Genomic DNA, 16568 nt, shown 5'->3' on the forward strand with positions numbered 1-16568 from the left:
GTTTATTGCTCAGTTATTATGTTTATTAACTCGATCAGTTTCACTCCACAAGTCGAGTTGTTTTGGGCTGCACAAGCAGGCGTACACATAGAGGAGGTTTTTTACCCTTCTAATACGTCATTTGAGTGCCTTGTTTTCTGGGCCTGGTGTCTGTAAAAGCTTTTCTTTTTCCTACAAGGAAGTTTTCAGCTCCAAAACTTACAGGATATTCTTATATTACCATCACCCCTTTAAGATTTGTTCATTTTGCTGAATGAGAATCAAAGATCTCAGTCATTAAAATGATCAAAACTTACCACTACTATGCGTCGCTCAACATTCGTCATTTACTCCGTTGCTCTGATTGGTTGTAGGTCTATCCAATTTAGGTCTTTCTTGGTTTGGTTGAAACGCCCTAATAATCACAGCCCAATGGAGTAGTATCAGACTTATATTCTGACTATAATTGAGTAAGACCACATTAGGCTGTTCCACATTGGAACTAGTTCTAAAAGATCGATCTATAGTTCTATCGGTAAGATAAGGTCAACAGTGTAATGATAGACATAATTACAGAAATTAATTACAGCTGTAATTACTAAAAAAAAAATAGATTTTATTTATAATGCACTTTTCATTCCGAAGAATCTCAAAGTGCAACAAGGGGGGGGGGGAATAACAACAAAAAATGAATAACAAGTAAAAATATAGAATACTACAAACAATCTACCAACACAGAAAACAGAACAGAAACAGAGCTGATGGTGAACAGAAACAGAGCTGATCGTGAACAGAAACAGAGCTGATGGTGAACAGAAACAGAGCTGATGGTGAACAGAAACAGAGCTGATGGTGGACAGAAAACAGCTGATGGTGGAAGTCTCTGTTAGCTCCGCAGCACACTGTTAGCTCCGCAGCACACTGTGGTCCACTCCATGTTTCAGATTTCTCCCAGCGGCAGTGTCCCGATGACATCGCCGAGGCACGACAGCTGAAGACCAGATGATGGGTCTTCTTCATGATGATTCAAACGATGGGGATCGCTGCAGCACCATGCAGGAGGCAGAACATTCCTCCGGGCACTTCTGTGGACACACCGGGGCCGGCGCAGATGTCCAAGCCGCTCCATGGTCGCAATGCAGGACGGAACAGCGGCGCAGCCGAGAAGCAGAACATCCCAACATCATGCCGGACGCCGACGACGAGAGCCCGGATGACGCTAGCCCGGTGCAAACCTCAGCCACCATGCAGCCCAAGCCCAAGGGAGACCACCAGTGAGCACCCACGGCGAGAAACATCAAATGTCCTCCAAACCAGAAACCAACCGCAGCAATTCAAACGTAAACATTAGAGAAGCGGTTGAAAACGGCGAAACGACGAACAACGACCTCTCAGTGGCTGCCAGCAATCAGCAACAGTCCCAATTGTAGCTCTGACTGTTAGACTAGTCACAAACATAAGGAAATAAAATAAAATGTAAATCTAATAGTACATTAACATGATTTGTTGTGGGTGGAGAAGCGGCGAACAGACAACGCCAGCGTCCTCTCCCCCACTAGGGGTGTCCATGGTTAATCGATTAACCGGTTAACCGTTAAAAATTGCGTAACCGAGTGAAACATTTTGCTCGGTTAAGTGGCGTCAATGACGTGCTTTGAATTTAGTTGTAATATATTTTTGCACCAATAGAGACCACCAGAGCGCTCCCAGACATTTGTAATATCCACAAGAAGAAGTCATGACCAGCTTAGTTTCTAAGCGGGCAAAGAAAAAGTAGAGCGTGGTGGGAGCACTTTAAAATTGAGAGTGACGGGGCAAAATGTAAGTATTGCAATGCAGTGCTTACCGCATTTTTCAGGCTATAAGTCGCTCCAGAGTATAAGTCGCATCAGTCAAAAAATGCGTCATGAAGCGGAAAATAACATAAGTCGCACTGGACTATAAGTCGCATTAGGGCAGAAGCAGAGCGGGAGCTGCGCATAACGGATCAGAAGAAAGAAAGTTTGAAGTGAGAAACTTGTGAGGGACTAGCAAAAAGCAGATGTTACTTTAACTGTAATGAAGAAAACAAAAAAAGCTAATCGCGGACTGAAAGCAAGATGGCCAGAGCTGAAGGAACGAGTCCACAGATGTTTGAACTCTGCCGGGAGAGGCTAAGCCGCGCGAGTCAAACGCTGTGTTTGTGAATCATTCTCCGCTGCATATTTTACTACATGCCCTAATCATGCAGGCGCCCTCGCGGCCACTTGCGTTGCTCGTGAACTGGAGCGCATCTCATCCTAATTTGACGAAACTCAGCGTACGCCTCACAGACATGAAATATATCTTAAGAAAGCTCGAAATGGCTTTTAACAATTTAAAACGAAAAGAAATAGGCTACTCTCTGATTATGTAATCCATGATGTGCATTTCTCTCTATAGGCGCGTTCACTACGGAGATGGTGGCCGTCAAATTAATAAACTAAAAATAATAACCCTGACGCACACTATGGTTAACCGAGTATTAACCGCTAAGGGCCTCGGTTAACGGTTAATGAAAAACTTGAAAACATGCAGCCCTAGTAATTACATTTCCGTTAGGACCACTATTGTCAAATACGATTTTGCATAAATTTGACTTTTAGCATATATTTTGTATTGCCGGTATGGTTCCGTTCTGGGCAATAACTCCCTGTGCATCCATGCAGCCTAGCATATTAAATGTACAAAATAATTCAGGAATTTTAGTCTTATTCAAGGAAAATTAGAATACCAAATCCTGACTAGACAAGAGGAGGAGCTGTGGATGAAGGAGGCATAGTACTGAAGGAGCTAGACGTCGTATTCCTATAGTTAGATGTGATCAGCTGACAGCCAGCAGATGTGAGTTTGACTAACATGACCTGCCAGAACTGACTCTACGCTTGATTTATGTACACAATAAGTGTGTTGTATCAAATAAATAATTTTAAATGTTACATAAAGACACCTAATATAAAGTGGGACCAAATTATGTATAGCTTCCAATGGGGTTAGCTTTTTTATTGCTGCAAATGAACTTCCAAAACAGGGGTATGTCGAGGGACAAATGTATCTCTTATAATGTATATGCATAACATAATCCAACTGATGTCACACTTGTAAGTGTGGTATTGACAAATACAATTTGTCTTTGCACACATTACTGATTGCAGCCTAGTTAAAAAACAAAATCCATTCCCATTTATTATTATTAATCATAAATATTTATTATTAATTTATTTGTCATCTCCAGAGGCAGTAGATAATAGGCTTTTACTTTCTACTGAAGATAATTTTTAGAGGTGCCCTAGAATGAAAAATTTAATTAACCTTGCCATAGTGAAATAATAAGAGTTCAGTACATGGACATCACATACTGTGAGTCTCATACACCATTGCCTCCTCCTTCATATGTAAATCTCATGCATGAAAAACACCACAGAAAAATAAGTGATTTTCAACATAACGGCAACAGTGATACAATCGTTGGGGATCATTTATATGTACATTTGCATATGTCTGAACATGTTCTGGACTTTTTTACCCTTCCCACAGATAAAAAATGTCAACAGTCATGGATGATATTTGCGCTATGAAAGCCTTATTGATAGCCTTTCTTGTTCTGCCCTTTCTATAATATGTTGCTGCCTCATTAAAACGATGCGCTATAAATTTAAAATAAATGTAATGTCTTAGTATATAGGCCCTATTTCTATAAATATGTTTACTTGTTTGTCATGAATATATTTTGTGTAACATTGTACCAGATTTACAGCTACACTTATTCACTTTTGTGGTTTCCTGTATTTTTTCCCCACTAAATGTTTATATTTTATCCAAGTATTGTGTACTCGCGATTTTGTAAATTTTGCTGCTGAAAAGTGTACGCTAATAGTACTAGTAATAGTACGCTATTTTTGTCATAGATTGTGATTTTATATATTTTTGTTATTTCTTGTTTTTCTTTATAATGAAGAAAAAATGTATTTAGTTGATTGTGTTTCACTCACAAAAGAGTGATTTTCAATTCACCACACTAGAAATTCTACAAATCATTTTTTTAAAAACAAAACTGCATTGGTATCGGATCAGTATCGACTCTGAATTGTTAAAGGGGGGGGGTGAAATGCTGTTTCATGCATACTGAGCTTTTTACACTGTTAAAGACTTGGATTCCCATCCTAAACATAGACAAAGTTTCAAAAACTAATGTTGGACGTTTGATGGAGTATTTCTGTGTTAAAAATACTCCTTCCGGTTTCTCACAAGTTTCGGAGAGTTTTTTTTGAGTATGGGTCGACTTGACTTTAATAGATCGGAAGGTCCTTGTATGGGCCGTACGGGCTCTTCTCCCGGGAGGGTGCGCGCGCACGTAACTAGAGCGAGAGAGGAAATGCACGTCCATAAACACTCAGGTGCAGATCCAGTCGATCCAGGCGCCACGCTCCACTTTATTCCTATGGGTGACTTCAACGCTACAGCACAGAATTCCGGGAAGGCAGCGCTGCATTTGACCCCATTTGAACGCAGAAATGACGGGAAGCTTCACGACATCGCTTCAATCGCGACGCAAAAGTGGATCTCCACCGTTCACTGCTGTCACAGGACTTCACCAAATAATACCAAAGAAGTGTGTTTTTGACGGAGCGGTCCCAGCGGTAAAGGTTCGGTCCTGCTTTGGAAGCAGCCGGTGAGTAAAACTGCTTCAAATGTCTGTGCTGTTGGCTCGTCGCGTGAGTAAACATCAGTAAACGACACGATCGCGTGCTTCGTCATTCAAATGCGCTAACGGACTCCATTGTTGTTCTATGTACACTAGTCTGATGTGCAAAACCGTTTTGCTTGCTACTGCTAAGGTTTAATTACATACAATAGTCCATAAACCGAATCATGTCCTCATAAACTGCAAGTAAAGACACACAAAGGCCACTAAATACAGTACATACCACAGAGACGGACATCCTGCTGTTGCCGTTTCTCCTGTTCAATTTATTTCAGCCTCCGAATGATTCTGGATCATTATCTGTGATAGCCATGAGTTTCTCCACGCTTGAGGACGTCACCGCTTTGCGCGCTTGTCATTCTTTAGCTCCGCCCACACGATACGCCTCCAGGGGCTCGGTTTTTCCCGGAAAGACTCGGTACAGCCCATATTTCTTTTATAAATATAATAAAACTAAAGATTTTTCGGAGATATGAAGGATGCAATACTACTCTATAGGTACTCAAGATTGACATGAGATTGACTGAAACTGAGTGTTTCACCCCCCTTTAATAACAGATCGGTTCTGAAAAAATGGTATCGGTGCATCCTTAATATATAATATCTTAAACTGTGTTCTGAAAATGAACGGAGGACTTACGGGTGTGGAACGACATTAGGGAGTCATTAATTAAATAATTTTCATTGTGGGGTGAACTAACCCTTTAAGTGAAAGTAAGAAAGTCATATTTTAATGTAATTAAATATTAAAGGTAAAAAATGAAACGTAGTGCAGTAAACAGTACAACATTATGCTTTTGAATGTCAAATGTTTTCCCAATAATAACACTGATGAAGTGTTTTATACAGGCTACTTGAAAAATGTACCTCAGTAGAAAGGAAAAATACTTCACTACTGCCCCCCTCTGCTATTTTCATAATTAGCATAAGCTGCTAATATGTTTTTAGTTGCACTCTAGAGTGACTAAAAAAAACCCTCCCAAAAAATCAAGGGAAAATTGCATGCAGGCCAACCTCTCACAAAGAGAATTTAGTTAATATAGTTGGCACACTGTGGCCATCTTATATCAGCTTCAAGCATACTGGCATGATTAAGCATTTGATAACTGTCAAGTACTCTGAAAGGGGTTCTCATCTTTCATTCAGATAAATGCAAACACAAAAGTTTTATGATGAAAAATCGCCTAACCTGTTGAAACTTTGGTCCATGAAACAGCAAGTTTGGGGTCCCCAGATGATCTACAGGACAAAAGCACATCTTCCTCCGCAAGAGCAGATACAGTAACAGATTCAGTTGCTGTGATCCTGGGTTTGACGCCACTGCCCATCAGGTTCGGAAAGGGAATGGCAGTGCTTAGTTTCTTAGCTCCAAAACTACTATATGGTACGCTTGCTGTGGAAGCTGGTTTGCTTGTATATGCTAGTAAGGATGGGAGAGTCACAAACTTGTAGATGCTTGGGATAATTGGAGATTGGTGAGACTGTGGGGTGGGATGATTTGTCCTTGGTTTAGAAGTGACAATTTTTCCCAGCTGGGTTTGTCGATATGCATCAAGCTGTGATTGTCTATATCTGTTTCTGAGCCTGTTGAAAAGTAAGTGATCGCGTACACGAAACGAGTTGACATGTGGAGCTACGGTCCTCAGAAAAAAAGCTGTTGCTGACCCAGATATGGATGCTGTGGGCCTTGCTGTTTGAGCAGTGTTTTCAGGCCAGTTGGTGACCCCTGCACCCCTGCCTGTTTGTAGGAAATACCAAGTTTTGTCTTGGGATGTTTGGTGGTGCCTTGAGCTATGAATTGTGGGCCAGAAGGGAATGCCATAGTTCTTGACCAAGTAGGGAGACTGAGTGTAGGGATGTGGTGTAATTGAGATTTGTTTTTTTGGTGTATTCTTTTGGATTAGCCAGGGGTGAACAGGTACACCTTCATGATGCATTCCCCATTTGTAAAAACTCGGTTTTTCAGTCGTATGTGCTATTTTTGTCTTGGGAGGATTTATGCTGCTGGTTTGAAGATTAGGGATGGCTGTTGAAAAAATCTGCCTTGTCTTATCATCATATGGGTGAATATTTTCCCTAAAACCGATCTCTCTGTTTTCATGCCCATACCTGTTAATCTGTCTGGGGGCAAGTGTAGCAGGTACTACTTCAGTTTCTTGCAGAGGTGTTGTACTTAGGAGCTGTTGGTGTTTTGGTTTGCCTTTAAATTCATTAAGCTTCTCCTTTTTTTTGATTGTCGTTGTTGGCACTTTACGAGGATCTTCTGTGACTGGCATGGCTAAGCTATCGATTACTGGGTAATGAGTAGAAGAATCCTCTAAAGTCGTTGATATTTTGTTTTGCTCTGTAGAATAAGAGTAAGTGGTCATTATCTTGACTGGAGATTGAGTGAATTGTATGGCTGTAGTGGGAGCTAGGGTAAAATTTGGTTTCTTTGGACGTGGTCTACGCAATGGAGGCCTACGGGGCCTATATTGGAATCTTCGTCTTTGGCCCAAGATGGAATTATTATTAACCTTTATTTTCTCTTCTATTGCATGTCTGTCTACCTGTTTTATCAGCTGTGTCTCAGGTAACGTTGTTGAGTCAATGTGTACTAAAGTCAAATCTGAAATGTTAAAATCACTGGTCTTGTGATTAAATGTGTCTCCCGGTGTAGTTTCTTGTTTTATGGACTCACTGTGGGGTGGCGGTTTCAGCTGTTTCCCATTGTAATTGTGTATGCTTGAACTTATGCTGACACTGCTTGCTGTAACATCTGTTTGAGTAGTTTTAATGATGTCAGCTGATGAAGGAGTGATGGTTGTAGTCAATAAAAACTCTGAAGTCACTGTTTTTAAAGTTTTTGCAGTTTCTAGTTGCTTTGTAACTGGTGGTACGGTTGATAGTTTAGCACCAGCTTTTGCAAGAATCTGCTCCCAACGGCTAGGGTCAAGTTCTTTGACAGAGTTATTCAGTTTTCTGGCACTCTCCTTTTTTTTCTTTTCTTTTGCATTTTGCTGGACAATGCCATCTCTGTGTTTACCACTGACCCTCTGAGGTGTTAGTTTAGCAGTTGGTCGTTTGATTTCTTTGTATCCTGACCCTTCGCTCTCTTCACTCTCAAAAAATGGTAATTCGCCCTTAGATTCGATAACAACATTTTGTGCTTCTTCCTTTTCACCAGTAACAACAATTAAATGAGACAACATATCAGCCCCATAGAGGTTAGCTGCTAAACAGCTATACTCTCCTGCATCCTCGTAAGTCAGTTTTTTGATTATCAAAGTGTTGTTCTGTGACACATACACCCTTCCTTTCATGCCTGATGCATTGAGAATTTGATTGTTTGGTAGGTACCATCTTGTCTCAAATGGATGAGGAGACGTTACTAAACAGGGAAGAATAAGAGTGTGCCCATTCTCTACAGATATCTTCTTTCCATTTAAATCACTTGGACTTAAGAGACGCATCCTGACTGCGAGTCTATAGGAGACAATGTCTATATTAGTGTCAGTCCTCACAAAGCAATGATAAAGTCCAGAGTCTGCTATACTTGCATTCTTGATTACTAGCCTATAATTGTCCAACCTTAATTTATGGGAGTCAGTTTGATCCACTGTTGTTAGGTCTGGAAGCATCCACTCCACAGGCTGATGCCCTGTGCTGAGCACACTACAATCCAAACTGACTTCAGAATTTTCTAGTACTGACTGAATTCTCCCTGGGACTCCTCTTTGGATCATAGCCCAGGAGGAGACCACATCCTCCTCATCCCCTCTTCCAATGATGTTCTTTGATATAAAAGTGGAGAAGTTCAGCACCAGTTTTTTAGTTGTGGTTTTGCGCCTGTTCAGCTGAAGGGTGACCCTTGGTTGTAAAAGCCAGGTTGGTTCAGCCATTAAGTGTCCTTTGAGCTCTGTAAAATATGGTGATTCCTCATTTGTAGATTGAGAGTATTGAAAAGTCACCTTGGAAGAATTTCCAAGCCTGGATCCTCGTTCCAAAATAGCGGGGCTCTCGTAGTAGTAGGCAATTAACCTCCAAAGGTTCTGAAGAGCATCTCTATCAATCTCACACTCCAGCAGTGTACGTAGAGTCACATTTACAGAAATCTCATCCGTTCTCCTCACTGGCTCCCACACCATGGAAGTGTCTTCAAAAGGACGTGTTACATTGCAAGCCACGTGTGCCCGATTCCCATGGCTGTCAGAGAGAATGAAGGTTAGGTGGCCAAGAGGACGCTCCAAGTCCTTGATGTAGGGGGAATCTGGCTCTTGATCTTCCCACATGCTACTCTCTCCAATTTTTAGAGCAGACTGAAGGGAGGGTTGGTCACAGGTGAGCTGATTGGTTGAAAGCTGCAAGATCTGGCTGTTGTTCAAAGGCTGTGGTGAGGCACATGCAGCACAGTTGCCAGCATCTCCAGAGTCACGGTCCTTTTTGCACTTAATAACACCTAGGAAGAGAGAGGGATAGATAATGTTTCAGTAAAAACAAAAACAAAAAAACTTTCCTTTGTCTCCCTTTAAGTTATTTGCATTCAGTAGAGTTGTACTCATTCAACCTTAAATATAATGTGTAACAATTGTTGAATGAGTACAACTCTATAATGCATCCAAGCCAATAGTGATAAATGTGACTTTTACGAATAAATACTGTATGAAAACAAGGGGCTCTATTTTAACAATCTGAGCACATGGTCTGAAGTGCACAGTGCAGGTGCACACTTAGATCATGTCCGAATCCACTTTTGCAAGTTTAATGATGGAAAAAATGTTCGGTGTGCCATGTGCATGGTTCAAAAGGGTTGTACGTAGTCTCTTAAAGGGGTACTTCAGCGCTGGAAAGATGAATCTGTATTTAAACTGGGTCATTAATGTAGTAGAAATGTGAAATTATTTTTGAATTTGGTGCCTTTTAGACTGAGAAAAGACAGAAAATGTATTTTTGTCTCATGGGGATGAAAGACTACAATTAACAGAATGCCACCGCGACTGTATTACAGTGACTGAGGTCAGAAAGTACAATTAAATACTGAACGTGTCTGTTTAATATAACGATCGAGTCGCCGCGTGAGTCTCACAGCACTAACTAATTAGGAGTCAGATTACATTTAATGTCATAAATGAGCTGATGAGCTCTTTGAGGTAATCGCGACCACATTCACGGCATACATTCACAACGCGTGTTCAGTCTGGCGCGTTTTCAGTTCATGCCTTTGGAAGCTTAACTTTCATAGAAATTTTTTTGTTAAGTTAAAACACTTACATTGCTCAGCATCCGTTCAAATTAATGCCTGTAGCTTCCAGCTGTGCTGTAAGTGTGATCTCCCATTCCCCATGCGAGAGTTGAAAACATGAGGAAATGGCTCCCTCTGCTGGCTGTAGTCTTTAGCCTCTGGGCAAACATTCCAAAGATGACGCAAATCATCATTTTGCGTCACGAGAGGAATTTTTCCAGAAATAAAATGCATAAATCTCTCGTCTCAGGGGGATATAAGAGGGGGGAGCACGATCATTTGAATATACTCCAGGGTTTCTACTGATACAAAGTCATATGCTAATCGTTGAAGTAACCCTTTAATGAGTCATGGGTGTGTTTTGGGCGTAACGTGCAATAAACCAATCAGTGTCTCATCTCCCATTCCCTTTAAAAGGAAAAGAGTTGCGCTTGCACCATGGCTGATTCACTATTTCCATGGCGTAATTTTGCAAGCAGAAATATACAAATCTAGCAATTAACCTATGCAGTGCAGCAGGAACGTTAACTTGTGCTCATGAGAGAAAGTCATTCTCCACGATGATTGGCAGAGAAGACTTTTAACGTGAGATGAGATAGATGCTTAACACCAAGTTTACCTTCTCCTCACAATCATGAGTGTAGACATAGGATCCACAGCTAGATCAATTGTTTAAAGTTCCTCAAAACAGCATGCCAACAATGCGCCAAAACACATATTGTTTTCAGTCCAGCACAGCGATGAGTGAACAGATAGGCGTGAGTGCTTCTGCTATTGAAACAACGTGGCGCTGGAAATGAAAATGATGAGTGTGTCGGGCTGAAACTAGAAAAAACATTTAGTTTGCGCCTGGTGTCGGATTGCACAGGGTATATGACTGGGCCAACTATCTGAGAAGTTATTTGTGTATAATGTTATTGCCATTACATAATTTTGACTGAGTATTGCAAAGGTTGGAAAAAACAATCAAAGTAGTTTCACCCTCATTGTTTTTGTCCCACTCCAAGAGCCACCGTAAGTGGCAGTCACAGGACCAGGGGTTTCCATGCAGGGATAGAACTTCCAGCTTGTGTAAGTGCTGCAGAACTGCAGGCAGCAGGTATTCTAGTTGGTTGTCTGCCAGGTGCAGGTGCCGCAGTCCTGAGCTCCAAAATGTGCCCAGAACTGAGAGAGTAATAAATGTGTGAGAGTGGAGGTCCTGCAGTTTGTTTCCCTCCAGTTGCAACAGCTTTAATGATGTGAGTCCATTGAATGAAAAGGGCTCAATGAAGTCAATGTGGTTGTGGTCTAAATGAAGCCGTACAAGACTTGTCAAGCCCTCAAACAAACTAGGGTCAACTCTTTTGAGTTTGTTGTAGCTCAACTTGAGTATCTGTGCCGAAGAAGAACAACAATTAACCAAATGCTTTTTCAAAGTCATGTCTCAACTATTCATATGGTTTTATGCAACACTACAGACACTAAAGTACAGTCGATGAATATATTGTGTTTATTGTACAAATCATATAACCATATATGAATATAAACCTGGAGGGAACGAAGGTGGTAAAAGGATCCAGAAGACACAGAGGAGATTTCATTTCCATGGAGCATAAGCATTTCCAATAGCCGCAGGTTCGCAAAATCTGAAGACCCAATCGTGCCAATGCTGTTGTAGCTTTGTAGTAGACAAAGAGGATTTTGGAAAAAATGTTAGTTTAAGACATATCACATTGGTTACCCCTTAATTTTGTAAGATAAAGAATAATCAACGCAAATTTTCAATATCATACTTCTACAGGGTAAGCATACTACATTCACAATGAAAACAAAGAAAGAGAAATAACAGATTGAAATGACATTTGTTTTGATGATTTTAGGGCATGTATGAAGTCAGATCTCCTCTAGTTCAAACTGGTGTCCTATCATAGTAACAACAGGTGTAGTTTAGCACACTGAATGGATAGTTAAAGGTGCAGTCCATAACTTTTTTTGGTTAAAAATTATACAAAATCAAGAAAGTACATAACCAGCCAGTATTCAAAATTATCTCTTTACATTAGCTCAATTCACAGCAGTAAGTTTGTAATGATGTGTTATAATTTGTAAGTGGAAGTGTTCACTGGAAATTCATTGTTGTCAAAAGCAAGATTTGTACATAAATTAAAATCTACAGGTAAGGCTAATAATCACTAATAAATACATATAGTCATGCAATGCTGATGTTGTTAACATTAACAATTTGAGAAATAGTATAGCAATAATGATAATTTGCACGGTCTGATAATTTGTGATATAAGCTAAGCGATCATTAAATTCAATTGACATTGGTAGTGCAATTTATTGTAATTATTTCCCCCCCCCCCAGCTAGTTAGAACAAAAGTGGCAGATGTTACTTACGTGCACAACCCACGTAACAAGGATAATTACACAAATAACTGCAATTGCAGGTTTCAAACAGAGATGGAGACAAAGAAGCAAAACTTACAGACTTTAAAAAGTATATAAAAAGTATTTTTTGTATGAATGGATGAATGTGAGGCAATTTGTAAAGCGCTTTGGATATGGAACTAGAAATATGACAAAATTATCTGAATTTGAATTGTATAAATCTGAATTATTAGTGCAATCTAACATAATTGAATATTATGTTGCATTTTACATAGTTCTGAATTTGAATTTTTAAATGTTGAATATAGAACATTTGAAATTGAACATTAAATTTATGTCAAAATTGTATGTATTTTCAAACAGCAGATATTTTGTTTTGAATTAATAGCCTGGAAATAATTAGTTTTTGAAAATACAGATTCAAGATTTCAGATGATGAAGAAATTCGTAATTTCAAATTCAATATTCTAAAATTTAAACCGCAGAAATTCAGATCTTACAGAAAATAGACCAGAGGTCATCACCAGCGAAGAGTAAACGATGTCAGAAAAGTCAAACGGAGCACCATCTGATAATTTCCTTTCCTATTTGTAATGGAATAAAGAGAAAAGATCAAACAGCCCTTTTATACTTTAGTTTAGATTAATGCACGGAAAATGAGATTTCGGCTAGATTTCTAATTTTTGTGCATGGTTTACAAATCACTGATTAGTGAAGAAAATCTTAGCATTTGACGTCATCTGTCGTTCAAATAATGCCCGATTTGAGGGTATAGGGAGCGATTTCGGATTCAGTCTTATAGCAGTAGTAGGCTACATCTTCTTAAAGGTCAGGCTTTCTTTTCTTTTCTTTTCTTTTCTTTTCTTTTATCCAGATTCTGTGCAGCTTCACACAAAAAACTAAACTAAACAATTACCTATATCAGAAATATTAAATATTAATCAGCATCTGGCCTGTTTTATTTAACTGTGCTGAGTAAAATATTTGTTGTTAGGCTGCACTAGACAGCAGAGCAGGTAGGTTAAAGCACAGATCAGTTCAGTCAAGTGTAAATAGCAGCAGTCAAGTGTAAATAGCAGCAATCATAACTTCTCTTTACAATATGTTTTTCTTTACAAATTTTGTACAAGGGATGCAAATACCGTCATGCTAATTGACTGAGGGTGGGTACCAATGATGGTGAATTTAAATTTAACTGTAAAGCATAGCCGCGAGCGAGATGATTGACATGATTGACTATTCTATTTTATGTCTATTCGTTTTAATAAAAGTTTAATATATGCTAGTATTTTTATTTAACAATTTTATTGTTGTGGTATTTTCATTAAAAGGCTAATAACGAACAAAACAATAAACATTCGTTTGTAAGTAATTAAAGAGGAAATTCATGGTCTTTCATTAGTTTGTTACTATGTGAGTATTCGTCTTATTGGTTTTGGTAATAACAAAAAATGTTGTTGATCATTTTTGCTTAAAGGAAGATGCTGTCAAACACGACCAAAATCAGTGCTATACTAGAGATGCTGAATGTCACAGCCAGGTTTCCATCCAATGATTTATTTAGGCTATTTATTTATTTTTTTATTTTTTTATTTTTTTTCCCAGTCTATTAATTCAGAACAAAATATCTACTGTTTGAAAATATATGTCTATACAATTTCGACATAAAAAGTTCAGATGTGTTCAATTTCAAATGTTCTATAGTCAACCTTTAAAAATTCAAATTCAGAACTATGTAAAATGCAACATAATATACAATTTTGTTAAATTACACTTGTCAAGAATTTAGATTTATACAATTCAAATTCAGATAATTTTGTCATATTTCTAGCTCCATAGATTAATGCACGGAAAATGAGATTTCGGCTACATTTCTCGATTGTGTCAACATTTAGCCTACATCAGTAAACATTTTGATGCCATTTTTTGCAAAAAATAAATAGCCTAAATAAATCCTTGTATGGAAACCTGGCTGTGACATTAAGCACCTGTAGTATAGCACTGATTTTGGTCGCGTTTGACAGCATCTTTCTCCACTCTTTAAACAAAAATTATCAACAACATTATTCGTTATTACCAAAACGAATAAGACGAATACTCGCATTGTAAAAAATTATTGAAAGACTACAAATTGTTTTTTTTGTTATTAGCCTTTTAATGAAAATACCACAACAATAAAGTTGTTAAATAAAAAACTAGCATATATTAAACTTTTATTAAAACGAATAGACATAAAATAGAAGAGTCAATCATGTCAATCAGCTAAGCTTTACAGTTAAATTTAAATTCATCATCATCGGTACCCACCCTCAGCCAATTAGCATGACAGTATTTGCATCCCTTGTCCAAAACTGAGCATACTGTAAAGAGAAGTTATGATTGCTGCTATTTACACTTGACTGAACTGGTCTGTGCTTTAACCTACCTGCTCTGCTGTCTAGTGCAGCCTAACAACAAAGATTTTACTCTGCACAGTTAAATAAAACAGGCCAGGTGCTGATTAATATTTCATATTTCTGATATAGGTAATTCTATTTGTTTTGTTTTTTGTGTGAAATGTGTTAAGTTGCACAGAATCTGAAAAAAAGAAAAGAAAGTCCGATCTTGGACTGTAGGCTATACAGTTTAAGAAAAGGTATCCTACTACTGCTATAAGACAATTTTTTTTGTTGAACAGACCTGACCTGGGCTGAATCCGAAATCGCCCCCCTATACCCTCAAATCGGGCATTATTTGAGGGGACAGCCATTGTCTGAAATCATGGACATGTTCGAGTGCACTCATTCAACCCTACACCGCAATAACAAGTGTAGCTACAGCCGATCACAATCAACGGCTGTCCGACTACGGCTGTCCGACTTCACACAGTCATTTTCACTTACTAAAGAAAATCTATTAGTGAGATTTTCTTCACTAATCAGTGATTTGTAAACCACGAACAAAAAAAGAGAGATCTAGCCAAAATCTCATTTTCTGTGCATTAATCTAAACTAAACAAAAGTATAAAAGGGCTTTTTGATCTTTTCTTTTTATTCCATAACAAATAGGAAAGGTAGTGATCAGATGGTGCTCCGTTTGACTTTTCTGACATCCTTTACTCTTCTCTGGTGATAACCTTTGACGTATTTTCTGTAAGATCTAAATTTCTGCGGTTTGAATTTAAGAATATTAAATTTGATATTTTGAATTTCTTCTTCATCTGAAATCTTGAATATGTATTTTCAAAAACTGATTTCCAGTCTATTTATTCAAAACAAAATATCTGCTGTTTGAAAATACATGTCTATACAATTTCGACATAAAAACTTCAGATGTGTTCAATTTCAAATGTTTAATATTCAACATTTAAAAATTCAAATTCAGAACTATGTAAAATGCAACATAATATTCAAATTTGTTAGATTACACTTGTCAATAATTCAGATTTATACAATTCAAGTTCAGATAATTTTGTCATATTTCTAGCTCCATATTATGATGGCTATATGTTTGTTGAAAGTGCTATATAAATGCAGTCCATTTACCATTTAAAAAAAAAGTCCTGGTTACCTTTGACCTCTATTGTATGGACAAGGGATTTTTTGTTAAATATATATCTTATTTCATGTTCCACAGAGGAACATCAACCACAAGTGTCACAATACTCGTTTTCCTTCAATTTGAGTTTATCAACTTTTTTTGTTTGAAGTGTTTTGCTTAAAAAGTGTGATTATACTGTGTGTTCTTCTTGGGGCCTCTTTATATGTATATTTGTATTTAAACATGAATATGTTCAGCCTGCCAGTGGTTATTTCGCTAAAAGCGAAAGACAACAACACAGTAGCTTACCCTAAGTTGAGTCTCTCTGTATCTTGGGGTAGGTTTTGTGGGGTAGAGGGGAGGTGACGGAAGGTACAGTGCACTTCCTTAGGGCTGGGGCAACTACACGACCTTGGGCACGCATACAGGCAGCATGATGGCAAGATGAGCAGCAGATACAGAGCTGCCAACATCAGGAGAGTAGGTACACCCACTGGAGCCATGTCCCTCTCATGCCATTATCTGATGGGAGTAATGCATTAGAAAAGTAATTATATTACAGTAATCTCAACACATTACTGAAACAGTAAAATAGCACATTACTAATAACATTTTGTCATTTCTACCCCAAATACAGTATGTAATGCCACGATGAAGAGATAATCTGTATTATTTACTTCAATGTTATTCCTGATTCCTGAAAATATGCATATATTTTTATATTATATATATATATATATATATATATATATATA

At 38.3% G+C, this 16568-nt stretch overlaps 1 protein-coding gene across 1 annotated transcript in view; it reads right to left on the reverse strand.

Annotated features, from left to right (window-relative positions):
* Positions 1-16316, reverse strand: part of si:ch211-159i8.4 (matrix-remodeling-associated protein 5) — a 32803-nt gene extending 16487 nt beyond the window's left edge. Inside the window, exons 1-4 of the mRNA XM_067456638.1 lie at positions 16123-16316; positions 11451-11580; positions 10905-11295; positions 5892-9140 (exon numbers count right to left, since the gene is read on the reverse strand). Of these exons, the coding sequence (XP_067312739.1) occupies positions 5892-9140; positions 10905-11295; positions 11451-11580; positions 16123-16316 (3964 nt within the window). The remainder of the gene's footprint in view (positions 1-5891; positions 9141-10904; positions 11296-11450; positions 11581-16122) is intronic.
* Positions 16317-16568: the final 252 nt, after the last annotated feature.

The sequence above is a fragment of the Pseudorasbora parva genome, chromosome 11 (assembly GCF_024679245.1).
Source record: "Pseudorasbora parva isolate DD20220531a chromosome 11, ASM2467924v1, whole genome shotgun sequence".
NCBI classification, from domain to species: Eukaryota; Metazoa; Chordata; class Actinopteri; order Cypriniformes; family Gobionidae; genus Pseudorasbora; species Pseudorasbora parva.